Genomic DNA, 27,885 nt, shown 5'->3' with positions numbered 1-27,885 from the left:
TCAAATGTAGGAAAACATAAAATTCTTTATTTGACTCATTTACAGCAATTAACAGAATTATGTAAAGTACAGAGACAGCACTAAAGCAGCTACAATACTACTGCAAAATAAATAAACCCACCAAAATAAATACTAACCATACAAGTCAGCAGTTTGTACCAACAGATATTTTTTTTAAGGTCCAACAGAAAAAACAAATCAAGAGACTGAAATCAGATAAGGCATGTCAACCATTCAACAGCATCAACCATAACCGCATCAACACACAAACAAAAACATGAAGAAACCCCCAAACCAGTTATAGGTTTTCTAACAGTTGGTAATAGACTAAGAAAAAAAGCCCTTTATGTATTTATTTAAGGTCACCTTAAACTGAATTGAGATTCCAAATGATGCCATGAGCTGGGTTAGGAATGTTGAAATATTTAACTCAGCCAGCTTCTGAACTGGTAATAAAATGTGTGCTGCACAAAAGTGGCTGCTAGATAGTTGATGTTATATTGTAGAAAATAGGAAAGCGGTCTAACACTGAGGAAAGCTCTCAAAAGTTTATCGAACTAAGATGAAGAAAAAAAAAGGTGACCATTTAAAAACAAAAAACAAACATCCTGGTAGGGATGGATTTTTTAGATCAATATTTAACTTTCAGCTTTAATCCAGTCTGTGAAAACACACAAGAGTGACCTTCTGCACTTTGTACCCTGCAGGATTCACACCAAGTGTGTAAACAGGACCATGCATACATTTGGTGATGCTCTTTAAAATGTGCCAAACTAAATGTCTATTAAATTAACGCATTTTGCTCGCTTGATTCCTGATTGATGTGAGGAAGTAAAACTTGTAGTACTGCTGGAGTTAAGTTTGGTGAATTGAACACGAGGCAAAAAGTATTCAAAACATTCAGTAAAACGATGCAACTAAACTAAAATACAAATATGAACAAATATTAGTGACTAAATAATTTCATCTGTGAAACCTCATCCTACAGTTTGCTCATTCTCTTTGATCAAAAGTGCAAAACATATCAAAGAAACCAGCAAACTGTGTTGTCAATTATCAGAACGATCTCACTGCCAGTGTCCTTCATACACATATTTTCACCTCGTCTTCAGTTCACATGGAAATGTGAAGACCTTAACAGTTAACCTGATGAACATTTCTTAGACATACTTAAAGAAAAAGAAACTGGATGTGCTTGTTCACCATTAAGTAAATAAACTATGACTTTAACAAAAACAAAGTGAGTTGCGAGAGCTATGTGAAAAATATCCTGAAAAGTGAAGGACTTTCCTCCTCTTCAAATGCAGATATTTATCCCAGATCACAGATTTAAACTTCCAGGGGAGTTGGAACTCTCAGCCGGGCCTGCTTGCAGCCTTGATGTCCTGTCAGCTCTGAGGTCTTTGCCAGGGGTTAAAACACCACCAGGTTCACCGGGAGAAACCCAGTCAGCTGATCACTTGTGTCAAACCTTCACTCACCGTCCAAGTCCCGCTTAAGCAAAGTTTCCTGGCAGCAAAGAAAACACGACTTAGTCAACCTGCTGCATGGGATAAGCCTCTAACTTGTGAGTCAAACTGTGTTTCTATATATTATAGGATAAATTCCACATAAACAAACAAAAGAAACTCATTGATGGGACAGCCTGTTTGTTTATATTGTGATTGTGTCAGTTTAAAGTCTAGACAGGAGGAAGAAACTGTAGCTTAACGGATGTATTCTGTAAGCCTTTCAAACAGCCCACATTTGCAGTTCTTTCTAACTATTTTAAAAGCTGAGATGCAAATTAGAAAATCTGAGGTTGCTGGCTTCAAATCTTAATAGTAAGACATGCGTGTGTGCGTGTTTTTCCTGAGGAGGAAACACCTGTTGATTGCGTCGCTTCAGAAGCACGAGGCTGTTTTTTTTAAACTACCAAAAGAGAAAGTTGCTGCACTTACCACAGCTTAATTCAAGGACAACACACACATGAAACATTTAGGAGCAAGGAGCAATATTTAGAAGCACTAGGTTTTTTGTCATCCGTCCCAATTTTACCCTCAAAGAAATCCACTCTTCTTCACCAGAACTGCTTACAGTGGCTTTTTCTTTTATTTTTTTCTTTTTCTTTTTCTTTTTTTATTCTGCAATAAAACCAAAAGTCACATTATGCAACTCTAGGATGTTCATAAGGTCACAATAAACTGTTGTTTATACCAGACGAAGCTAATCTTTAAGGTTCAAACTGTACTCAAGTGAATGAATGAAATGGATCCATTTGAAAGTGGAATACTGTGTTATTTTCTTTTTTCAAATGTCAAAAATGTCTCACTTCTCAAGACGAAACAGTAAAAAAAATCTGACAAATAAAGCATAAATATACTAATGGTCATGCACAGGAGTAACCTCTGGAGATGATGGGTTGCAGTAATTTCATAATCATTAGTATTTCTGTATACTAATGATAAAGCAACATACTAAACACAACACCATCGCATTAATCTAGCTAAGTGTAAACAGCAGTAAATACTAAATATTCGATGTTGTTGTGCAACACGCAGCACAGACAGCGCACAATGTGCTTTGAAGTAGCAGCCAAGAAAGGTGTAATTTAAGTCTACGAGCAGTAAACACCCGTGTGCATACCTGTGTGGATCAGCGCGCTTGTATTCAAATGGTTTCCACATGTAATGGTCTGCAAGAGGATGTAGCGAGCCATAGCCCCATCCCCCAGGGCATGAAGCAGGCATGGAGGAGATCCAGGCCCCAGACATCCAGAGGCCTTAGAGTGCGAGAGCCCAAGGAGGACCACCGGAGGGGCATCTGTGCCACCCTCATGGGAAGGGCTGAGGATCCCCAGACAAGGCGTCACCCAGTAGCCACCGAGCAGAAGCTAGAGGGGGCTGCACCGGCGTGCCCGCCGGCTCTGCCGGCAGCCAGCTGTGCCAGAGTGAACCGAGCCGCAGGCCCAGAGGCCGGAGGCCCCCCGCACCCCGGAGGAGGCCTGACCGAGCAACAGGCGCCAGGCCCCGCCAGGTAGCCACCGGGAGTGAGCTGGTACATACCTGAGTGCCCAGCCCTGGACACCAAGAACCACCAATGCACTGACCCCTGAGGGCATCAGTCACCGGCAGGGAGTGTGGTGAGGGGAGATAGGCCTTGGAGGGCCTGGGAGTTCCCAGAGAGGTGGAGTCTAAGACCCAACCTGACATATAGACACAGACAAACTGGCACACACAGACACAAACATGCATTCCCACCCTCATGCACACATATACAGTGGCTTGATAAGATTTGACTGACTGTAATGAAATAACTGAAGAAGGATCACCAGGTTTCAATCCACATTAACCCAACCCCTGATCTGTGTATCACTACTGAACGCGGCTCGAGTCAAAGCAGCAAGCAGAGCCCAGCCAAAAACAAACAAATGCATAAATGTATAATGGGGGGGACTCCAATAAATGGGATGATCTTAGCCAGCCTCCTTATAGTGAAAACATTGTTCAGGGCTACTAAAGGCTGAGTCAGGGACCTTATGATAACACATTGTGCTGTTTGACAATCCTGTTTCCTCTAATAAGAGAAGCCTGCACATTAGCCACAATATACTCCCTCACATCTACTAATTCGCTCCTTCGAGCATGCAAAGCAGGCCTCTTTAGACGTTAATGCAAGCCTAAGCTCTACTTCTTTGCTCTCAGACTGCAGGCTTGCTTGTGGTTCTCAGGGCATTTAAAAGTAGCTTTCAGGCCTCCTCTCCTGTGGAACCAGCTCTCTCTTTGATAATCCAGCCCTAACTATGTGCTTTAAGTGACTCTGTTGGAGGTTTCTTCCTGTTAAAAGGGAGTTTTTCCATCCCACTGTCACAAAGTGCTTGCTTATAGGAGGTCATCTGATTTTTGGTCTTCTCTGTAACATTGTAGTCTTGACCTTACAATATAAAGCGCCTTGAGGGGACTGTTGTTGTGATACGGGGCTGTATAGCTAAACTTCAATTGAACTGCTAGATTAGATAGCACCCCTCCGTGAATCGCTACTTTATCGTGGTGGAGGGGTTTGTGTGTCCCAGGGGCTATGCTGTCCGGGGGCTTTTGCCCCCTGGTAGGGTCTCCCATGGCAAATTGGTCCTGTGAGGGACCAGACAAAGAGCGATTCAGAAGTACCCTATGAAAAGACCATCGAGGGAACAGTTCACCCTGCCCGGGATAGGGTTACTGGGTCCCCACCCTGGAGCCAGACCCGGGGAGGGTGCTCGAGGGCGAGCGTCTGGTGGCCGGGTGCGCCGAGTGGCAGTTCAGAGTACCCAGCCTTCTTAGAGTCCTTGGGTAGGGTGCTGGAAGGTGCTCCACCTGGAGACTCTGTTGTCCTACTGGGAGACTTCAATGCTCACGTGGGTAACGACAGCGAGACCTAGAGGGGCGTGATTGGGAGGAACGGCCTCCCTGATCTGAACCAGAGCGGTGTTTTGTTATTGGACTTCTGTGCAAATCACAGTTTGGCCATAACAAACACCTTGTTTGAACATAAGAGTGTGCATAAGTGCACGTGGCACCAGGACGCTGTAGGCTGCAGGTCGATGATCGATTTTGTAATCGTATCACCAGAACTGCGACCATATGTTCTGGACACTTGGGTAAAGATCAGGGATGTAAAGCACTGGGGGAAATGCCGGTTTTTGTTTGGCGTTTTCTTTAAGGAATAGTCCAATAAACGCAATGAACAGTTTGTTTTTGTGTGCAGGAAAAAAATGGGAATGACAAAAACATTTGAAAATACGACTTATATGGCTTAACGCACGTGCATGTGGGTCCAGGTTCAGTTTGCAGTTGCATGCTACCTGCCCAATAGCTATGGTTTCCCTTTATTGTTTATTATGTAGTTTCCTTCTTTGGATGTGTTTTTGCAGGATTATTAAATCACTGGGAGCAGTGAAAAAGAAATTTTAAAACATTTTTGCTAGTGAGGGTTGCATCTTATTGTCCTAAAAAAGATAAAACAGAGGGTGTAAGATAGCCATGAAGTGGGAAAACAACATGTAAAGCAGTTAGCTGTATCTCTCACATGTGCACACAAACACAAACTACTGGTTTTACCTTCAAAACTCCTCTCACCTTGACTATACGTGTGTCTGAACCCATTGGTGGCTCTTGAATGACGAGGGGGTCCTGGGATTCCTTCAGGGAGAAGCTCTGCACAGTGAGAGATCTGTAAGGTTGGAATTCTTTCCTCCACCACCATGCAGCCATTCCCAACAGCAGGACACTGAGGAACACTTGGAAACACACACAGGAAATTCATCAGTTTTTTGGAGTTCCAGACATGACATAGAAGCTGAAGTCATGCATGATGTCACTTCTATTACCTCCACTGAGTGGACAAATGGGTGGCTGCATGAATGGAAAAACACTTGTGGAAAAAGCCCTTTGGATTAACAACGCTTCATAAAAACTTGAAAACATTTACTTATGTGTGGTAAATGAAATGCTTCTTATTTTGCTTTTCTACTAAATTTGGGCATTTTTATAAAACAGGTCTCGTTCACGCACATTCATATAAGCATTTTTTGCAAAGATATTCATTTGCAAGCTTGACTTCATACATGTAATCAAGCATTATATTATGACCACACAGGTGATGTGAATAACACTGATTATCTCTTTATTATGGCATCTGGTAGAGGTGGGATATTATCAGGGAACAAGTGAACATTTTGTCATGGTGGCCCGGGTCTGCTGTGGTTAGTATCTATCAAAAGTGGTCCAAGCAAGGAACAATGGTAAAACCAGTGACAGGGTCATGGGCGGCCAAGCCCCATCAATGCACGTAGGAAGCAAAGGCTTCCCCGTGTCGTCCAAACCAACAGATGAGCTACCGTAGCTCGAATTGTCAAAAAAGTTCATGCTGGTTCTGATAGAAAGGTGTCAGAATACACAGTGCATTAGTTAGGTGCATATGAGGCTGCAGAGACACAAACCAGTCACGGTACCCATGCTGACCCCTGTCCACCCTTTCATGGAAACCGTATTGCCTAATGGCTGTGGCTGCTTTCAGCAGGATAATGCACCCTGCCACAAAGCAAAAAATAAAAAATAAAAAAATGTTTCAGCAATGGTTTGAGGAGCACAACAAACAATTTGAGGTTTTGATTTGGTCTCCAAATTCCACTGATCTCAATCCAATTGAGCATCTCTCAGATTTGCTGGACAAGTCTGATCCATGGAGGTCATACCTCGCAACTTACAGGATAAATACAACAAAACAAAATGACACGACCAAGACAAAAACTGTGGTATTTTTTAAATATAATAATAAATGCCAAATCACTCTGTAATTGTGTAACTTTATTAGCAGTGTCCTCCTGAAATGCATCAACAGCATCGAGAGTAGCTCTCTGCCCCTTAATGCTCTCTGGTCGCTATGGTAACGGGTAAATATTTATTTCAAAATAAGACACACAACTACAACACGGGAAAAGACCCAGGGAAAGAGAGTTAACAATAACAAAAAACAAAACAAACAACAAACCCTGAAAACCATAAATTTCACACCCGGGCCTCAACTCTCGCGGCCTGGTACCGGCCTGTGGCGCAGGGGTTGGGGACCGTAGAGTCCATTCCTCGATGGGTCAGGGCTGTTTTGGCAGCAAAACGGGGACCAACACAATATTAGGCAGGTGGTCATAATGTTAGGCCTGATTGGTGCATCTCCCTGTGATGACCAATGGAGACCTGTTGCATGTTTATTGGATTACTAATTACTCTGGTAAACTGTAACTAAAAGAAAATCAATGATCCATTCATTTTTGCACTTTATATAGCCTCTGTAGAAACTATCTACACCCTCACTTATCTTAACTGCACTACTGTATAGCTCTGTGTAAATAATCATTCTGTACATTCGATAATCTTTAATCCTACAACTGTTTACAACTTGCATAGTTCCCATTTCTGTATAGCTGTATATCCCAGATTCTGTAAAGTTATTTATTTCATATTCTGTATAGTTTTTCATATTTATATCCTGTTCATATCCTGTACATAGCTTGTACTCACTACAGCCTGTACATACTTATAGTTATAGAATATTCACAACATACTTCATACCGTGTACATTATAACATACCATAATAGACCCATTTCTGTAATATACTCACATATCTATATTATTGCTAATATATATTGTAATATATCTATATCACTAAAGCACTTCTGGATGGATGCAAACTGCATTTCGTTGCCCTGTACCTGTGCATGTGCAATGACAATAAAGTTGAATTCTATTCTATTCTATTCTATTCTATTTTATTGACTCTGGTGGAAAAATTTGTGCCGCTACTAATGAAAGACGACCTTTCATGTGCAGTATGGATCTGATTTGTTTAAATGTTTTGAGACTTTGACAGGTTCTTACCAATCAGAGAAAGGATTCCCAAAAATGTAGGATCCGATAAAGCTGTTGCAGGAACTGAACGGGAGATTGCAGGAATTTCCTCTGTTTTGTTTCTTCCTATTTCTGGAGAAACACAGCTGAACTTTGGACCCTGGGTCAGCAAGTCAATGACACACTTGTGATGGCAAACTGCCCTTGGATGTCCACAAACAGAGGGTCCTTAGAAGAAATCAGCAACAGTTATCAGTCTGGGACCTACAGTGTGAAGAAGTCCCTTTTTGATTGGGCATACCTTTTGGTTGGAGAACAGGCTGTATGATGAGCACACCACCTGGCGAGGTGACGTTAGACAGAAGTGCTTGGAGGTCTCTGCCGTTGTGTTTGTTTGCTCGGCAAATGGACCGCGTAACTTCGTCACTCCAATATACAAATCCCTGAAACCCAGTGAGGGAAAGCTTTAGCAGCACACAGCAGAAATCGGGCTTTGCATGCAAGAAGAAAGCTCCATATCTCATCATGAAGTGATTTTCTTGTATACAGTATATCCAGGAAGTATTCACACTTCAATTCAGCAAGTGGTGCAGGCCAAATATTCTCTTTCGTTTTAAGCTGCAGCTGCTGCTGCTGAACTCTTTAACTCAGCTGTGATGAAATTATAAAAGGGGAATGATCAAGCACCAGTGAAATGTGCAAGCAGCATGTCTTCTCAGTGATAGCCAATGGCACAAGTAATAGATCTTTTAGTGGAAATTTAGGCACTTTTGTCGCATGCGTGTTGTGTTAGGAGTATTGTGTGTTGGGTTTTAAGGTGAAAAATGAATTGAATGCACTTTGAATAAGCCTACAAAATAACAAAAAGTGGAAGAAGTGAAGCACTGTAAATCCTTTCTGGATGCACTGCATTTAGTTTCCTTGCATATAGCTGCCTTCAGTATTAAAATGCATTTGTTGTTGCCCCCCGGGTCTGACACAGGATGTCAGGCAGCACAGACCATAATGTAATTCTTGTACCTCGAACACAGACAGTCCAAACGCTCGGTCTAGATAGCCGTTAGACTCCACCACCGTTTTACGCTGACGACCGTCTAGATTTACTCTTGAGATTCTTCTCATTCCCTCATCAAACCAGTACAGCAGCTGCCGAGGCATATCTAAGGGAACGTGCAACATGAATACCAGCACTAAGTGACTCAACATAAATATATTCAAATGCTCCGAACTGAAGGTCTGACTTCTGCCTGAAGTACAGAAAAATGAACTCATGTTGTTCCTAATTTAAGGACGAAGATGTTTTTCCTCTCCTCTGATTTCTCTAAATAATGCCAGTTTGACAGCAATTAATTTGAATGTCAGAACGTACCTAGAGAGATGGCTACAGGCTGGCGTATTGAGGAAGTGACCAGAGCTTTTCTGTCGCAGCCGTCCAAACCGGCACTTTCGATCTTTGGGGAGACACCACAATCTGCCCAGAAAAGCAGCCTGAGAAAATAAAAGCACCCATGTTTTGATCTTCTGTAGCTTTGATTTTTAAGACTTATTTTACCTTTTGGTGATGTCTTTTTTTAATTTAGGAGACAAGCTATTTGCCAACAAATAACACTTCAATAAAGACGAAACAAGCAAAAAGAAATATGCAAAACTAAAGGAAGTGGTTGGACCTACTAGCATAAAGCAAGGAAGAGAATGTATTATTTGAATAATTCAATGCCTTCAAGCATGACATGGACACAGTCATGCTTAAACACCATTTAAACAGTATTAATGTAGGGTTTTGTAATGTGCTGCCCTTCCCTGGACAAGTAAAGGTGTAAATGTTTAACCAGCTCCAGCGTGACGTGCTGGCTTTTAGCTTCTTTGCTTTGAAATGCAATCATTGCTATTTAACAACCATGATGCAACAGCCCCTTATCACAGGTGAAGCATTTTTTTTTCCTTATCTTGTGCTGTTAACCATTAAAATGAAATGCAAAATCCCAGAGCCTCGTACCCTCGGAGAGGATCCACGGCCACTGCGGAGGGCTTGTCGAGCCCTGCGATGAGCCGACGATGAGCTGAACCATCCAGAAAGGCCACGCTAACCCACCCCATCTCTATACTGGTCCAGTAGAGAAGTTGGTGGATCCAATCCACCGCCATGCTGGTTACCGAATCTTGAACTTTCAGCACCAACACAGCTTCCTGTGGCTTTCTATCCAAGGAGATCCTAAAAAAAAAAAAACAATGCAAGAGTGAAAATAAGAAGCCCAGACAACACATTAAAAAAACAAAAAAAACCCACCACAACAACAACGACAGTGTGTTTATTGAAATTTCAGCTCTAACAAATCCAATCAGACTCCATCCATGCCACTGGCGCCATCCCACAACAGGCTAATTAATCAGAACTCGGCCTAAACATTATTTTAGCCACATTAGCAACAGTAATGTTAGTGTTAGCACGTCTCAGACTGATGCATCACCACAGTCACCCCCACCACAGAACAATTCATGACCAACATTTCCTTCCCCTCCACTATCAGGCTGATGTTTCCAGTTCTGTCTCAGTGAAATATTTTAGCAGTTACTCAAAACACTTTTTTAAAATTATTATCTTATATCGTATATCTTATATCGTGGCTCAAGAGTTGGACGTTCGCCTTGTAATCGGAAGGTTGCCGGTTCGAGCCCCGGCTTGGACACTTCACCCGTTGCCTACTGGTGGTGGTCAGAGGGCCCGGTGGCGCCAGTGTCCGGCAGCCTCGCCTCTGTCAGTGCGCCCCAGGGTGGCTGTGGCTACAATGTAGCTTGCCATCACCAGTGTGTGAATGTGTGCGTGAATGGGTGGATGACTGGATATGTAAAGCGCTTTGGGGTCCTTAGGGACTAGTAAAGCGCTATATAAATACAGGCCATTTACCATTATATATACACACATTTTATTTTTTTCAAGTTAAATTTTTTATTTTACTTTTTAATCCACTACTAGAGGCCAGTACTTGTGCACTTTAACAGCCTTAGCTGTACTTTCTATATAGGAGCAACTGGCATAATTTAGCATTCAAAGATTCTGTGTTGTGATTTTGGAGTTACATAATGAGAAAAGAGAAAAAAAAAAAAAACAAGAACAAAAAATATAGACAAACACAAACAAATATTCACAATATGGAAACGGCACACACACACATAAAAAAGGGAATACTATTAAAAAGTGGTATTGTAAAGTGCAGTGGCCTTGTGCATGTCTTCAGGTGTGTGTGCAGGGGGTGTTAGATTTCAGAGCTGTAGGAAAGAAACTGTCCCTATACCTCCTGGGAGACAGAGGGGCAGTTTATTAGCCAGGGGGGTGGAGACCGTGTAATAAGTTCCCTTTCAGTCGATTCACTCGGTACAACACATGTATGGGATATCATACCCTCGCGTGTCCTGGCTGAAGAGACCTTTATTCACGCCTTTAAGGCAGATGACGTGTGATGACACACGCACAGCCCCGCCTGCACTTATAGCCGCTGTCATCACAGTTGTGGAATACGGTAAATATTTTACTGCTACTCATACTTATCATTATTACCATTGGATTAATTCACTTTGCATTAAGACATAATCAAATTAATCATCATTTCATTAAAGCATTTGTTGAAGCTGTTAGCATTACATTGACATTTTTATTACAGGTGCAGCTATAACCATTTTATACACATTGCATTTTGTGCTTATTAAAGAGCTGAAGCTCAGTCTATTAATTAAAGGTTGTAAGCTTTGTTTGGCGCGATGTCCAGACAATCTATTGTGTAAGTGACTTGGAGCTATAGAAGGTTAAAACTGCATACACGCCTACAAAACACATATATTACATATAATCTAGAAACAGGCTTGAGTGAAGGCCTGAATGTATTCAACTTCTTGTTGCTTTTGAGTTTGCCTAGTAACAAGTGACAGAAGATGGGCCAAAGAAGAGGACAAGTCCCAGTGTACATCTTCCCACGCGTGTGTTCAATAAACTCATCTGTTTGATTGCATCCTTCTGGGCCTCTGGTATTTTGTTTTGGTTCTCAACATCGCGAATCGGGACACAGTCATCCCTCAGTTGTTACGTTCTTCACCTCGCTGAGAACACCTCTGCTGAGTTGGGCTAGCTAGCTGCTGCTAGTTAGCTCCGTTGTCTGCTGACTTGAACTTAGCTTAACTGCCCCTGTTGGTGTTAGCCTCCATTGCGCAGTTGGTGCGTGGGCTGCCCGCAGAGCACTAATTTCGAGTTTTAACTGTGCAGCGTTTTGCTTTGCTTTTTAAAATGGACTCCAAACTGAAGCTAGCAAAGCAGAAATCTTCCGTTCTCCCGTCCTCTCTTTGCATGATAGCGACCAGCACGATGCCTGCACTGTCTGCCTGGGGATCGTTCACGCTAGGAGAGTGTTGACGGAGCCCGAAGCCTGTGCGTTTTGCCGCCACCTCTGGCGCTCGACCCTGGAAAGATGGGTGATGTTTGTGGAAAAAGTGCTGGGACGCTCAGCTGTCGCACAGCATGGCCCAATGTGCCGCCACCGCTGCGCCAGTCAGCCACGATGACACCTTTCTTTTCTCCCTGTTTCGCCGTGCTGCTGAGAAGCTGCAGGTGGACTGGTCCTCTCCTCCGCCAGCTCAAAAGCCGTCGTGGTTCGCTAGTTTTTTCCTCCTACCAGAGCCCGCATCGGCCAAAAAGGCGCCTCCCATGTTCCCAGACCTTGTCTGCGAGCTAACGGCATCATGGGACAAACCTCTGTCTAGCCGCATCACTGTGTCCGGCTATGGAAAGTACATGGAGTTGGACGGCGCCGAGGAAGCTGGCTTAGTTAACGCAGTCTCTGGCTGCTTATCTGGCCCCATCCCATAACGATGGTGTTGGCGGCCCCGCAACTCTGCCATCCAAACACTGCAGATTCTCAGCTTCGCAGCTGGAGAAGATTTATCAGGCTCAGGCCGGCACTGCTTGCGCAATGAGCTCTGTCACCATGCTCCAGACGTACAAGGCTATGTGCCTGGTGGAGCTCGAATCGCTGGTTCCTGATGACAGCCCGCTGGTACCTCTTCCTAACGAGGTCAGAGTTGCCACAGATTACATCCTCTGTGTGTCCCGCTGTGCAGCGCTCTCCCTGGGCAGAGGAATGGCTTTGACAGTAGTGGCGCAGAGTGGCTGTGGCTGACCCTCTCAGATGTCCCAGATAGAGACAGGGCTGTATATTTGGACGCACCAGTGTCTGCGGCTGGGTTTTTTGGACATTCACTTGAAGCCATTCAGGTTAGATTCGATCTGAGGAAGAAGCAGACAGAAGCTCTGCGCGCCATCATCCCCAGACGTCAGGCGAAGACCAAGCCCGCAGCTAGCTCTCACAGGCCTGCCGCTCCTCTGCCAACTGGCAAAAGACCAGCGCCCACTGCTACAGTGGGTGTGCCGCTAGCAAAAGCACATCCTACAGCCCGAGCTCCACACCAGTCGGCCTGGAGCAAAGGCCCACCCGACGCCCAGGAGAAAGAAGCCTCAGCCCTCCTAGCTGTGGTTCTGAGGGGAACAGGGGGCCAGCAGCAGGGAGACGCTGCTTTTACCCCTCTGTTGCCGCCCAAGAGGTGCCGCTTAAGTTCTGTTTAGGTTGTCAGCTCCAGAATGCGCTGCCTAACACTGTCTCCCAAGCACAAAACCCGTGCACACAAAATGCCTCAGGTTGTAACTCCCTGTTCAGGTGTGTTAAATGTTCAGGTGACCACATCACGTGTTACCGCTGTTTTTCATTGTTGTGCCCCAGGAAAGGTGCCTCCAAAAAAAAAAAAATGTATGAATGTACATCTTTCCATGTTACAATCAATAACACTCAGACAGGTCTTGAATGAAGTCGGCCCAGGAGATTGATTGTTGCAAACCAATCTAACAGATGCTTATTTTCATGTGGCTATAAACCTGAAACGCAGGCAGTTCCTGATATGCTTTCGAGGGCTTAGCCTATGAATACCTGGTGCTGCCATTTAGGGCTGTCGCTCGCTCCTCGCACCTTTGCTAAATGTGCCGAGGCAGCGCTAGTGCCCCTCAGAGAGAGAGGTGATGCCGTCTGGCCCCGGCGCTTTCCTTGTGTTCACTCTCCTCAATGCCGCTCGGACGTCATGCTCCGCGATGATGGTCACCGGTCTCTCGCTGATGACGTCACTGTCCTCGGTAGTCAGGCGGTAGATAGCATTAGCCGCCTGGCTAACCTCGAAACGGGCATAGAACTGATTCAGCTCGTTGGCGAATGCAGAGTTGGCGTTGATTGGCGCAGTGTCCCTGGCTTTGTAGTCCGTAATGGTGCGTAGTCTGTGCCACATACTCCGTGTGTCGCCCTGGTGGAAGCGGGACTCCACACGCTCCCGGTACCGGCGTTTGGCATCTCTCACCGCGCGCGCACGCCGTATGAGGCCGCTTTGTAGGCGCTCATATCGCCAGTGGCAAGACCCGCGTTGTAGGTGGAGGTCCTGGCGTTCACTGCAGTGCGGATCGATCTCTTCATCCACGGTTTCTGGTTTGGGAATGTGGTGACTCTCGCAGTGGGGATAATCTCCTCCGCTAGCATATTGACGAAGCATACTGCTACTTCCGTAAACTCGTTGATGTCGACTGCGCATGCTCTGAACATGTCCCAGTTGACGTCGTTGAGTGCGTCCTGTAGCGTAGCTTCTGATTGGGCAGACTACCGTTTCACCTCCCTCGTGGTTACTTCTTCCCTCCGTATGTTATAGTGGGGAATGAGGAAGATGGCATTGTGGTCAGACTTCCCAAAAGCCGGGTGTAAGACAGCTTTGTTGCCCTGCTTGTATGGCGTGTAGCAGTGATCCAAAATTCGATCCCCCCTCGTTGGACACGAGACATGCTGGTAAAAGTTTGGCATGACTTGTCTGAGGTTCGCTTTGTTAAAGTCTCCTGCTACAATGAGGGCTGCGCCCGGGTCCTTGTTTTGAAGCGAACTCAGCACATCATGTAATTCGGACAAAGCCATACCTGTGTCCGCTTGGGGTGGGATGTAGACCACCGTGGCGATGACCAAGGTGAACTCACACGGCAGATAGAAAGGGCGGCACTTAATGCTCAGGAATTCCAGATGTGGCGAGCAGCTGCTGGAAAGAGTAGAAATGCTCCTGGCATCACACCACTTTCTGTTTACCATGAAACACACTCCTCCACCTTTGGTTTTGTTCGACTCTGCCGTTCTGTCCGTGCGGAGCACAAAGAATGAATCCGACGGAGTTACGGCCTGGTCCAGCACGGTGGGGGTCAGCCATGTTTCTGTGAAGCACAAAATGTTGCATTCCCTCATGTCACGTTGGAAGGTGACTCTTGCTCTTAGGTCATCGAGCTTGTTCTCCATGGATTGTACATTGGCCAGTCCCCCGGCGCTTCTTTGTTCTACGCCTCGGATGAGCGGCCCGTCCTTTGTTGTTCTTCGCGCCGCGTAGAATCTCTGGCGGCCAGGATGGGTCGGGTTTAAAAGTGTCCAAGATTAGATGTGCAACCTTGTCACCGATGTTTACAAGTGATCTGCTGTCGTATACTATAAAACTAGAGGATTTTGGAATGTAAACCAGAGCAAAAAATAAGAAAAGTGGATAGTCGGAGCGGAGCGGTCAGGAAGGCGTCTGGACGTGGCCGCGCCATCTTAAATCTAGTGGCTCAGATTTGGGATCTATTTAGCAAGGCGCAAATAGATCTTTTTCCCTCCAAGGTTAATACTCACTGCCCCCTGTTCTTCTCCATAATCGACCACGATGCACCCTTGGGCATGGAGGCGCTGATTATATTGTTTTATGTACTTTAGTAATGAAGGTTTGTAAAGCAAGGCCACTTTTGACTCACAAACCAAGTGCTCAGCCAGACTGAAAAACAGGAAGTTAGTGTAGCGCTATACAAGCATATTAATAAATATTTTAAAGAAATAAATAAATAAGGGAAGCCAGGCAGAAAAGAGGAACTTGTACCGTATATAAGGAGTTGTTGAAACTATGTGTGACATGTAAAGTACCAAAATAACATCTATATGAGACTGTGACAAAGTGGGTGAGAAGACCATTTGTCTACATTCTTAGTTAACATTCTTGTTTTGATTTAACCATATTTCACATGTAATCTGCAATAGGCAAACATCTACTATCCCGGGTTTGTTTATGTTCTGCACTTTTACAGATTATATAATAAAACATCTTGGTTTAAATCAATTCCTACAAGTTTGTTAAGTTAACATGTTATTTATTTCAACTGTTAATTGGTATTGTTTAGAACTTACCTTACCTACCTGTCTTCCAGAAGCAAAAGGAGGAAATGTAGTTTTACTTCCTGCTTTATACCTTCTGGGTTCATTTGAGGTCACAGGAAGAGACCAAGTGCAGAAGGGGAAGAACTCTTTTAATTTAATAAAGTTGATTTTAGAGGGTTTATAAAGAAATAGATTTACTGTTGTGATATGTATTGATTACACCACAGAGTTTATGTTGCCAGTCAAGAGGAGTAGTAGAGGATTGAATATAATAATGTTCATCTTACCTACCTACTGAATGGAATAGTCCAGAGGAGAAATTGTTTGATTAAGTGGACTATTTAAGCAGACAAACTCAGGTGTTTGAGGAGAAAGGTTCAGGTCAGTGTAGCTGTGTGCAGTTTGACCTTAATTTCTGTTGATTTAAGTTCAGTTATGTTTATTTGAACTGAGTTAATTATAGAGTTGAGTTTCTTATTTGTTTCTTTGTAAATATTGTTTGGGCCACAAAATGGTGAATAAATCACTTGCTACACTGGACAGCATCAGTCTCTTGCATTTCTTTGACCGCTTAAGTCGAGTCTTACCACAGAGACACATTTTATGATTCTGTTAGATATCCTGCAACTGGCGTTGGGCTGTGCAGGACTCTCTCTTCCGGAAGATGATTGAATAAAGAATTAAATATAAAAATGTTTTGACCACTCTGAGTCAGGTTTTCTCTGTTCTATTATGGGGATCAAAGAATCGGGTTTTAATATGCACCAATGGCCAGACGTGCTTCTGTATCATTTCCACTGGGGGAAATGCACATCCAAATCCAAATAGAGGTAGAGCTCTGTCCAAACAGAGGCTGTCCCACTGGATTATAGAAGCTATCTCACTGGCATACGGCACCAAGGTCTTGCTTTGCCCCACGGGGTGAGAGCTCATTCCACCAGGGGGATGGCAACCTCATGGGCTCTTTTCAAAGGGGTGCCTGTAGGTGATATTTGTGCGGCAGCTAGTTGGGCATCACCGCACACTTTTGTGCGGTTTTATCGGTTGGATGTTACAGCCCCATCGGTGGCTCATACTGTCCTTTCTGCTTGGTCTACCGCTCACTAAGGTGGTGGTGGTCCGATTCCGGTTTGGTGGCTGCTCTGCGGGGCGTGTATATATGTCCCATACCTATATATTGTACCGAGTGAATCAACTGAAAGAGAACGAATAGTTATGTCTATAACTTTGTTCCCTGAAGGAGAGGAACGAGGTACAACACAAGGTGGCCCCACTGAGCAGTTTGGCTCGTTGAAGCGCGGCTATCAAACTGAGGAATGACTGTGATGACAGCGGTGAATAAAGGTTTCTTCAGCCAGGGCACACGAGGTCGTGATATCCCATACTTATATGTTGTACCTCGTTCCTCTCCTTCAGGGAACAGAAGTTATAGACATAACTAGAGATGGCACGATACCACTTTTTTATGTCCGATACCGATATCATAAATTTGAATATCTGCCGATACCGATATGAATCCGATATAGTGTTTTTTAATCAACAAAACTGTTTTTTTAAATATCTTGCTGCATTTTGTATAAGTTCATACTCAAGTTTAAAACAACAACTACACTAAAGCTATTCTGTTATACCTGTATGCAAAAAAAAATATTTCATAGTTCAGCAATACTGATCAATCTAATAAACTTAAACCTACACCATCCTCCCTATTCTGGTATTTTAAAGAGTACCTAGCATAAATATTAAGCAACCTAACTAATAGGGTTCCAACTCCCAGCAACAACAAAAATAAATAAATAAAAAATAGGAAACCACCCCTCACGCGCCACCTCATGATGCTTAATCGACGTAATCAACCTTAATTTGATGCAGTGTGAAAAAAAATGCACAGAAATCAATTATTTTTCAAGAAATATTAAATAGATTCAACATCTTTCTTCAACAAAATTGCAGACTGCACAGATGGTACCTTCACAAAGGAAAAAGTACTATAGCTTACTAGGGTATATTAGACTTAATAGTTACTATATACAGTAATTGACTTCTATTCATTTTACATCAAATTAAAACTTTGGGTGTCAGATAATTATTTATTAAAAGCTAGACATTTTAAATGAGAATAAGAAAGAAAAGTATGTCTTTGTGCCCCCTTTTCCCTGTTCATGCCCTATCGGCCCCCCTGGCTAAACTTTGCTAGATCCGCCCCTGCACAGTTACCAGCTGTCAGCTACATAGAAAAGGATCCTGGTGTAGAAAGTAATATTAAATAAATTCTAACAACAGCTGATCAAGCTTAAACGTGCTGCTGTTGTTCAGCCGCTGGTTTCCTCTTTCTGGTGCAAAGTGGGCCAAAAGCAAACTAGAGACACGACTCGCGACAGAAAAGCCGATCAGCTGATCATTAAGCAGTTTCATGATTGAAGTAGCAGCAAGAAGAGGCAGTCGCTCCATATATCGTTTGTTAAGCTTAACGCAGGAATGCTTTACAAACATTCAGAGATGGACTTACACACTTGCTTTACTTCTCTCGGGGATAACTTTGTCGGAGATGAAATGCCGGGTTGCTAGCGAAGCTCCAAATGCTATCCAGACCACCGACAGGTCCTGCATGCCACAGCCGCTCTATCACGTGATGCATACTGCTCCGACATGCTAACGTTCTGAGGTGAGTTACGGCGTGTTGCAAGTTTTGTGAGGTGCTTTCGTGATATTTAATGGATCGGATTACATTTTTTATTTTTCTCCGATATCCGATCCAGTAATTTAGGTCAGTATCGGACTGATACCGATACGTAATATCGGATCGGTCCATCTCTAAACATAACTATTCATTACTCCACTAAAAAAAAAAAAAAAAAAAAAAAAAAAAACTATGGTAAACGATATATGTCATTGTATCAAGTTTTTTAAACTAGCTAGCACACAAGCTATACAACATCACTGCATAGGTTGCACCGTAAGGTGAAAACATACGTATACTCTTTGTTTGATCTCTACAGTCAATAACTTCAACAGGAACAACAGGCTACAATCGTGGGAACTGTGACTAACCTTTGCGAAATACAGTATCACTTCTGTTATGTTATGCTGATGATACACAGATCTACTTTGAACTAGCTGATGATTCCACTCTGTCTTTGCACTGCTTTCAAGAGTGCATGTGTGAGGTCAAATCATGGCTTTGTTTCCCTTTGTTTTCATGTGTGGCTAAGGCTACGTCCACACGTACATGGGTATTTTTTTGTATTATCGTTTAAAAAAATAATCCCATCCACACGTAAATGCAGAAATGAAGGAAATGTATTATATCAGTCACACATGGGCAACCATTTATTTTTTAAGAAGCATCCGAGCACTAATCGCTTTATAGGAGAAAGCAATCTGCAAGATAAAGTCTTCACTTATACAACAGTAGTTTCTCAAAACTTAACACTAAGTACATGACATAGGTGATATGTGATTTTCTCTCCATAACTTGAAGAGCTTGTTTGAGATGTGGAATTTGACTCTCTTGTTTGCCTGTGATCAGTCATTTAAATGAATCAGCATAAAGTAAAACTTCCCTTATAGCCGTATCAGCAGACTCATGTCACTCTTTGATGCTTCTCAGAATCACTTTTATTCTGAAATGCTTTGCATAATGAAGGCTGTTGAACTAGAAACATTTCCCCATAAATTGCATTTCCTTATATCAACAACACCGACACACTTGTATGCGGATTATTATCACTGTGTGCCATGAGAGAGAGAAGATATTTGATACTGACACAACTAAATTACCTATTACCCAAATAATCTGGTCAGGTGAAGGTTATTAGCTTTCTGTTGCCCTAATCTGAGTCAAAGCTGTCTAAGAAACACTCTTTGAGAATCAGAACATATATTGTTTGGTTTGAATCTGGAGTTCAGTGACGGCGGTAGTCACACTGATATAGTGGCGCCGCAGCATGTGGCTGTTTTCACCGTCCCATAGCGTTTTTGTGTTTGGGTCACGTTTCAGACCATGATGCTGTACCGTTTCTATTTATACTGCAAGCATTGGTGGACAAGTAAGAGTGTGTGAGCACAGAGTTTATTTTAACACCTAACCAAAATGAGCTATGGGCCACTGCTGACACTGTCATCTCGCTTGAGGGCCATTTTGGTGTTCAGGTAATGCAAAAAACGAAACAAGAAAACACACAGAAATATGTCCTAAAATGCAGGTTGGGGGGGGGGGGGGGGGTTGTTTGTTTGTTTTTTTTACAGACACATGGCAGCACTTCTGCTATCATTTTGTTTGTATTTAACAAAATAAAACTGCAGACATAATTGTACACGTTAGTTTTTGACTCTCTCACTGAACTAACACAGCCAATTACTCAGCGTGTTTGTGCTCTCTGCTCACATTAAATCATTTTTGGCTTTTTAAAGAACTTATTTTAACATTGTGCTCAACAATAAACAAATCATCCCTAACAAAAAAACAAAAACAAAAAAAAAACAAAAAAAAAAAACTTACTTCAAGGGCCAAATTGCATTATACTTCTTCACGTCGGTATACAGGCCGCAAGTAGGGATGACATGGCCCGCAAGTTGTCCCCGGGCCACGAGTTTGAAACAACTACCTGACACATTACTGTAGTCCAGTGAATGTGTGTTTATGAAAAGAGACCAGTCAGGTTTGCATACAGATAGGAATATTAAAATCCAGTCTCTCTGCTCTGCAGCTAATCAGTTTTGGTCCACAGACAGGAAACAATTTCCAGATTATCAAAGTACCCTTTTTTATCTGATCAGATCATATTTTGTATATCTTTAATAATAAGGAAGTTGCTAATAATACTTACGAAACTAAAACTGATACTCTGAAAATGGGTATGGGCTATCTCACTTATCCTGCTGCCACACAGATCCACATCAGCGTTAGGGGAAAAAATTTATTAATAAATAATAAATTAAAAAAAAAAAAAAAAAACAGGTAAACATCCATGTGTATATATTTTTTGGACCTCAGATTTTCTTGCAACTGTCACATGTGACTTTGGAAAGCAGGTCATATTGAAACGTGCTGGTTACCTGTAAATGGAGCCTCTTCCTTGTTGGGCCCAGTACAGTGTGCGATTAGAAATCATGACAGCCAGGGGACCCGGCACATGCGGTGCCAGTTCCATGTACTCAGACCTGCTGATGTTTTTCAGCTGGATCCCTTTGGAACTGGTGAAGACCAGCTGAGCTTCATCTCCTGAAAAGACACACATTATTTACTGTGTACAGCAACCACTTATAAACAGTAGAAATTATTCTGTATTCATCTCCATTTTCATTGTGCTGCTGTAACAAGTGAATTTCCCCTGTCTATGTCTACTTATCTTCAATTTACTCATTCATTTAAACCAGATGTGCCATCACTATTTATTTTTTAATGACTTTTCTAAATGTCCTTGAAGACGTGTGGAAAAAGTGACAATGTCAGCGGGCCTGCTTTAAACTCTTTGACCTTGTTTTTTTTTCCAGTGGCAGCGAATTAAGTTTCAGGGTCATTTTACAATAGTTTGCACAACAGGAACATTGTAAGTCACATAATAACAAAATGGAATGGAAAATGCCATTGACTACGGTAAGTGTATCTATGCTAAAGTTACGGATTTGAGCAATATGTTTGTACAGTTGTGTCAACCTATATAGTGTGACTGAGTCAATATTTGTTAAGGTGTAACCTTTGTGAACGTGACATAAAAGTTTGATTGTACTTACAGATAGTGTTGATAATCGAGAAATACTGGCAACAGCCAACGCTACCCCTCACCCCTCCAGTAAACACGCCTGTGGTATCTATTTGAAAATCCTAGCTGACTTCCTTCTTTTGGACCACAGCACTAACAAGTCTTTGTGCAAAAGATGAATTCAGTCATCCACTTGGGGTTTGCCTATTAGTGGGATCTGAGCCAGACTTCATAAAAAACAAAAAAAAAACCAAACACCTTATCTCAGATAAAAAGGAACAAATATAAAAACAAATAGACTTTTTACAGACTAACTCAGTGAATGTGTCTGTGGCTATTCCACACTATTCTCAGCCTACAGTCAAATGTCATGAACAAAATGTCTAATAAAAACTGTTTAAAAATCTAGCAACTCCACTGATGGCACACATCTGAAATTGTTGTGAGATAATTTGTTGTTCACCTTCAGCTTTGCAATCTCCAGTTGTTGCATTCATCCTGTAGCCCTCCTGGCACTCACAGGTAAGGCTGCCGTTATTGTGAACACACAGCTGATCACATGTGTCCCTCTCTAGGCACACATCCACCTCTAAAGAATCAAAGAGATAATTTACTAGAGTAAATAGTCATAGCTTGCATTGTATTATAATATGTATGTAAGACGAATGGTACAACCCTGACTTATGAATACAAAATAAATAAATCTTCGGGCGGGGTTGTTTTTGCAGCTGCTCCATCAGGCTGCCACTCACCCTCACACTGGCTGTCCCTGACCAGCTTCATGTTGTCGGGGCAGCGGCAAAAGAAACCCATCGGCTGATCCACGCAATGATGAGAACAGCCGCCATTATTGACCAGACACTCGTCCTGATCTGCAACAAGAAGAAAACAGACACACACACACACACACACACACACACACACACACACAAAAAAGAGAACATCAGCAGTGGTTTCACACCAAAAACCACCCTTTTATCTAGATATGACTAATAATAGTCGGGTAATGCCAGCATGATTAAACTTGCTTAAAATCAGCACAATGTTTAGCACATTCATTTTGCTTTAGTGTCTTCATATGCCAACATTCGCTTACTATTTCTAAACATATCTGAAGCTAACCGAGCAATTTGAAGGAGTCATTAATGAAAATGAGACGCTCGACATTTTATCTCGGCAGCTGAACTTGAGAAAAAGTAAAACATGAGAGTCTGCAACGAGAACATGATAATCCAAACGGGTGTGTCAACCACAGGGGTGGATATCACTCGAGCTGCACTGTGGTTAAAACGTAAAGTAACCACACCAAAACACAATGACCCACTGAGCCTCTACCCAGCTGTTCATGCAGATGATGAGCGACAATTATGAAAAACATTCAGAAGCCAGAACTCTCAAACTTCCTCGTTGCTGTAGTCGTTGCTGTAACAGATCCTGTGTGAATCATTACCCAGCGCCACTGGTGTGTAAAGAGTAATGTAAAGAGTAACATGAGCAGGTATAAAAAAGAGCATCTTGGAGAGGCAGGGTTTCTCAGAAATAAAGATGGGCAGAGGTTCAACCAGTCTGCAAAACTGTGGACTTTGAATAATGTTCCTCAATGTCCAGCTACAAAGACTCATAACATATCATCAAAAGACTCTCTGGAGAAATTTCTGTGCGCAAGGTACAAGGCTGGAAATCAACACCGGATGGCTGTGATCTTTGTGCATTTAAAAAAAAAAAAAAAAAAAAAAAAAAAAAAAGAACAAAAAGAACAAAAACACACACACACACACACACACACACAATGTTCCATGATACTTCAAAGGAAATTACTACATGAGCTCAGGAACACTTACAGAAGTCACCGTCTGTGAACATAGCTCACAGTATGATAGACTAAATCTCTATCACACTGATCAAATACAAAAGAAATTTCATCTCCCTGCACATCACTCCTTCAGATACCGTCAGGTTCAGGACTTCATAAACAAAACAAAACAAAACAAAACAAAAAAAAAACATACAAAAAAAAAGTACTTTTTAAGACATATCATGTTTTTATAATGTGCTGAATTGATCTATGTTGAACGTGACCAACATTCATTGACATTTCACAGGATATATGGACCCTGTGTCTCTCCTGTTGGAACAGCTGAGTCAGGATAATATCACTGATGCCAGCTTGAACAAACGTTATCATATCCTTGCATAGGTTGCAAGGAAAAACATTTTTATGTCTCAGATAAATGACGAAAACCCCACAGAGACATCTTGGCACAGAATTCTTATTCTTTTCAATCATCTTTGGGGCCTGTACTCCACTACTGGGCACATCTGTCACTACTGGTTTGCTCTTTGTTTTAAGCCTCATCTTAGTATCCAGAGTGTTCCCCGGCTTCTACCCCATGACAGCTGGGATAGCTTCCAGCACATTTTCTCAGTTCCGACATTTTAATGTTGGAAACATCCCAACTTTTGTGGAATTTTTTTGTACACTTAAGGAGGTGCAATAATTCATCAGCACGCCATATTTTATCCCATCACAGAAGCTGAGAAATTTTAGCACCTTGTTATTATATTTGATAACAAACTGAAAGCGCAATTCTGCTGATTAACTCAGCTTTCCCACACATGCATTAGTAAGACGCTTGCGTTGTGTTTAGTCTCCTAACTGTACAGGTGACCAACAACTCAGACACTGATGAAGGTGCAGCAATTTTTATCAACTCTAGTCTGAACAGAGCCTTCAGCTAAAATGTTTGGCTGTTCTAACTTCAGTACACCAACTCTGCAATACAGAGCAGTACAGTGCTGCCCTCTGCTGGATGACGCTGTGACACGTCACCGTTTTGTGACTCAAAACTGTGAGACCTGTCTATCTGTTTGAAAGTTCGGAAATTCTGAAAACCCCTCAGGGAGTAGAGAGATCGTCTGTGTGACAATTTTTCTTTCCGTGACACCAACATTTCAAACATTACACCCACTTTCTGGACATCTGTGTAAAAGCTCTTCCCAGCTACCATCATTCTACCCACCTTCAACTTCAGGCATCAAACGTCACCAGTTACAAGAACATTATCTTGTATTACAGTAGTGTTAACATGCACATTATTAAAAATGAATCAGACGTGATTGCTGCAGGCCTGCACAAATTGGATTAGCCTGTATTCTTTTTGGCTTGTAGAACTCGAGTATCACCATACAATATTTATTCTACTTCCCATTATCATCAGTGTGCAGCAGCATCCAATATGGCTTCATTCTGGGTGGCAGCTGGAACACTAGAGGTCAAACGCATTGGTTAACTTTTAAAACTACAAACTTTATACACTTACCAGCTATATTGTTAGCTAATGCAAATATCTAATCAGCCAATCACATGGCTGATTAGATATTTCAGTGCATCTATGCACAAGGACATGAACCTGCTATGAAAGACAGAAAATATCCAGAGAGCAGCAGTTCTTTAGGAGGAAATGCCTTGCTGATTGGAGACGAATAATTAGACTGCTTCAAGCTGCTGGGAAGGTTGTTAAGGTGTGTACTGGTTAACCTGTCATTCAAGCATTCTTGTGGGATGACACATCCAGGTGCCAGCAGCACCTGGATGTGGAATTGGTCTTAAGAGGTTTGATTTCTGCTGCAAAATTCAGTGGAAATGTGAAACATGAAAGAATGGTAAATGGCCTGTATTTGTATAGTGCTTTACTGCATCAGCCTTGCATCAACAGTTTAGGCTGGTGGTTTTGGTGTAATGGTGTAGACATTATTTTCTTGGTCCACTTTGGGCCTACCTCATGGTCATGATCAGCTATTACAGTATTGTTGCTGACCATGTTCAATCCTTTATGACCACAGTGCATTACCCAGGAAGATATTGTGCCACGTCACAAAGCTCACATCCTCTCAAACAAGTTTCCCCTCAATATGCCCCCAGCAGTCACCAGAATTCAATCCAATAGAGCAACTTTTTACTTTAATATCACATCATGGATACGCTGCAATTATGTGACGCTATCAAGTCAATATGGACCAAAATCTGATCTGCAAAAAATTAGGGTTGTTCTGAAGGCAAAACTGGGTCTAGGTGTTCCTAACAAAAAGGTAGATAGAATCGCATTTTTCTATTCTGCGCTATGCCTTAAAAAAAAAACAAAAAAAAAAACAAGTTCAACAGAGCCACTATAGCTTTGCTACTGACAACTTCAACATTTTATCCAAGGAAGTGGAGCTGCACATCACATCACTCACCGCAGTTTTCCTCGTCGCTGCCGTCAGAGCAGTCTTTTGAGTGGTCACACCTCCAGGCGTGACGGATGCAGTGGCCGTTCTTGCACGGAAACTCTGACGCAGCACATCTCGGTGACGCCTGCGGGAGGGTTTGAGCTAAACCACACAACTCCTCGGTCTCATCACGTCCATCTCTGCAATCAGTCTGCCTGTCGCAGACCCTGTTTCTGGGCAGGCAGGCATCAGACGGCCCACAGGAAAAGAAACCAGCAGTGCAGTTCATGCAGGAAGCCTCGTCGCTCCCATCGGCACAGTCATCCACACCATTGCATAAGAAATCCATTGATATGCACCTTCTGCTCTGGCAGGCAAATTCACCTTTGGTGCACCACACATGGCCTGTGAAGAGTCACAGCTAAAAGTTAAAACTAAAATTCAAGCATGCATGTCTATTGTGCGTGTGTAATTTATCTGAAACAGACAAGAAAACAAGAGCGTGATCCGACATAGTAAATGTGTCTAATGCTCCTAGTTATACTGGATTAACCTGGACTGGATTAGTCTCTTTAAAGTCTCCTGGCCTAACTGATGAACCCTGCATTTCTTAGTAGGACAGTGAGAATAAATTACTCACTTTTTTAGTTTTCCTGGCCAGCAGTCAAACCAAAACCTTTCAGGTTGGACTCACACATCCCCAAGCTCTAAACAAATATTCCAACCTGCTGGCTTCATTCACGTCAGCAAAGTTTATGTTTAACCTAAAATCACACCTAATCCTTTCAGAAGTACTCCCTCCTGCAGGGTTCTGTTTGGCAAACCCGCAGGCTGATGTACGTGATGAACACTAAATCTCTCTGGAATTCGATATCAAAGACTCTCATGACTTCAGCAGGATTAGAAAAACAGAATCTCAAATGGCATATTCCCACGCAGCAAGAGAACAGAAGATAATCTGTTCTGCAAAAGAAGTCCAAAAGGTGCAACAGTATACAATATGCCATAAATCTTGAGTAGGACAATTATTAACAGTGCAGATTTAGATCTATTAACATTATTAAAGTATCAGTCATGCATGGAACATAACATCTCAACTATGCTGCCTTATTAAAATTAAAATAAATAAATGGATAAAATGTTCAATTTTATTTTTAAAAAAATCATATTTAGAAAAAAAGTAAATTCTGCATAAGTTGCTGAGAAAGTTGTCCTAATGTTGTAATAGGCCAAACAGATTACACCATCTGTGTTGCTAAACACAAAGCAATGAGCATGTGTGTGATGAAGCGCATGTGTGCACTCACTGCAGTGGAGTTCGTCCGATCGGTCCTCACAGTCTGCATGTCCATCACACACCTTCAGGGTGGAGATGCATGCGCCATCGCTGCACGTGAATTCTCGCTGCTGGTGACAAGCGGGCACAAAGTGACCTGCAGCGCCTGGAAACGAGGCACATTGAGTGTTTTACTGCTGTGGGAAAGAGCTGATAAATTAATGAATTATTAAAAATAAGAAAGGACTTGTTCATTACATTGCTGACAAAAGAGGTATTTTAATAATATCCAAGAGTACTATATTTAATTTTTAAAAACCCATTCATTAACCTGCTAAAATCAACCGGCAACACGCACATTTTCCAAAAAGTTTCCCCCCCAAAAAAATCACATTAAATCAATCACAATGTGACAGGCTCTCGTACCAGGTTTGTTTCATGCAAATACATCATAATGATTCATTCTGCCCTAACAGACTGTGACTGTTCAAACATCGCATAATATAATTTTGTTTTTAGTGTTTTATGTTGACAGACTCGCGCACGCAACAACCCGAACATAAAACGCCTCGGCTTCTGAAGCACTGTTTGTCTATGGTTTAGTAACAGTAAAAGCATAAACACGTCATGAGTAACAGACCAAGAACAACCCCGCTCGCGCTGCAAGCACGCTTCATTCAAAGTAACAGGCGCTCTGCACGCGCCCCGAAAACGACATGCCGGTTCATTTCACACACACGCAGAAGCAGATTTTTCTTTCCACAACATACCCCAAATATAGAAGGAGAGACCCACGACCAGAAGAAATACAGCTCCAAGGTGTCCCATGTTCAACGTCCTCCACAGAAACGAGGCAGATGGCGCGCAAATATGACGCAAGAGCCGAGCCTGTCAACCTGTCAGGTCTCCGAGTTGGTACTCCGCCGTTCATACTTCGTTTCTTCGTCTAGTTGTGTTATTTTTATGCTCGTGAACTGGCTCGTGTTGAGTAGAAACTGCTGTATGTTTTGTACTTGTTTATCTTTATATCGTCGCAGGTTTTAACATGGAAATGCCTCAAACGGTCCACTTTGCTTTTCCAAGCTTCTCTGCCTTTTTC

The 27,885-nt window shown here is 42.5% G+C and overlaps 1 protein-coding gene across 1 annotated transcript; it reads right to left on the bottom strand.

Moving 5' to 3' along the window:
* LOC147313555 (low-density lipoprotein receptor-related protein 8-like) lies at positions 1 to 27,848 on the bottom strand. Its single transcript, XM_086263200.1, has 13 exons — positions 27,557 to 27,848; positions 26,818 to 26,952; positions 25,538 to 25,915; positions 22,054 to 22,173; positions 21,765 to 21,890; positions 20,655 to 20,820; positions 9,359 to 9,574; positions 8,732 to 8,850; positions 8,383 to 8,522; positions 7,664 to 7,805; positions 7,393 to 7,590; positions 5,094 to 5,254; positions 1 to 1,509 (listed from the first exon to the last, which is right to left on the bottom strand). Exons 1-13 carry the CDS (start codon positions 27,612 to 27,614, stop codon positions 1,474 to 1,476), a joined length of 1,995 nt encoding a protein of 664 aa, XP_086119326.1. The 5' UTR covers positions 27,615 to 27,848; the 3' UTR covers positions 1 to 1,473.
* Between the last annotated feature and the right edge of the window lie 37 nt (positions 27,849 to 27,885).

This window comes from Aulonocara sp. 'chitande type north' Nkhata Bay, linkage group LG15, assembly GCF_057382095.1.
Source record: "Aulonocara sp. 'chitande type north' Nkhata Bay isolate Kocher_YH1m ecotype deep benthic linkage group LG15, A_spYH_male_GT1.1, whole genome shotgun sequence".
Lineage (NCBI taxonomy): Eukaryota > Metazoa > Chordata > Actinopteri > Cichliformes > Cichlidae > Aulonocara > Aulonocara sp. 'chitande type north' Nkhata Bay.
This window is presented reverse-complemented; position numbering and strand designations above follow the sequence as displayed.

What these genes read in the sequence shown, in the direction of transcription:
- LOC147313555 (XM_086263200.1), bottom strand. Translation starts at nt 27,614, where the DNA reads ATGGGACACCTTGGAGCTGTATTTCTTCTGGTCGTGGGTCTCTCCTTC. An exon ending in TCTCTCCTTCTATATTTGGG is followed by an intron (nt 26,953 to 27,556) that starts GTATGTTGTGGA and finishes CCTCGTTTCCAG; the next exon opens with GCGCTGCAGGTCACTTTGTG. An exon ending in CAGACACACGTATAGTCAAG is followed by an intron (nt 1,510 to 5,093) that starts GTGAGAGGAGTT and finishes CTTTGCTGCCAG; the next exon opens with GAAACTTTGCTTAAGCGGGA.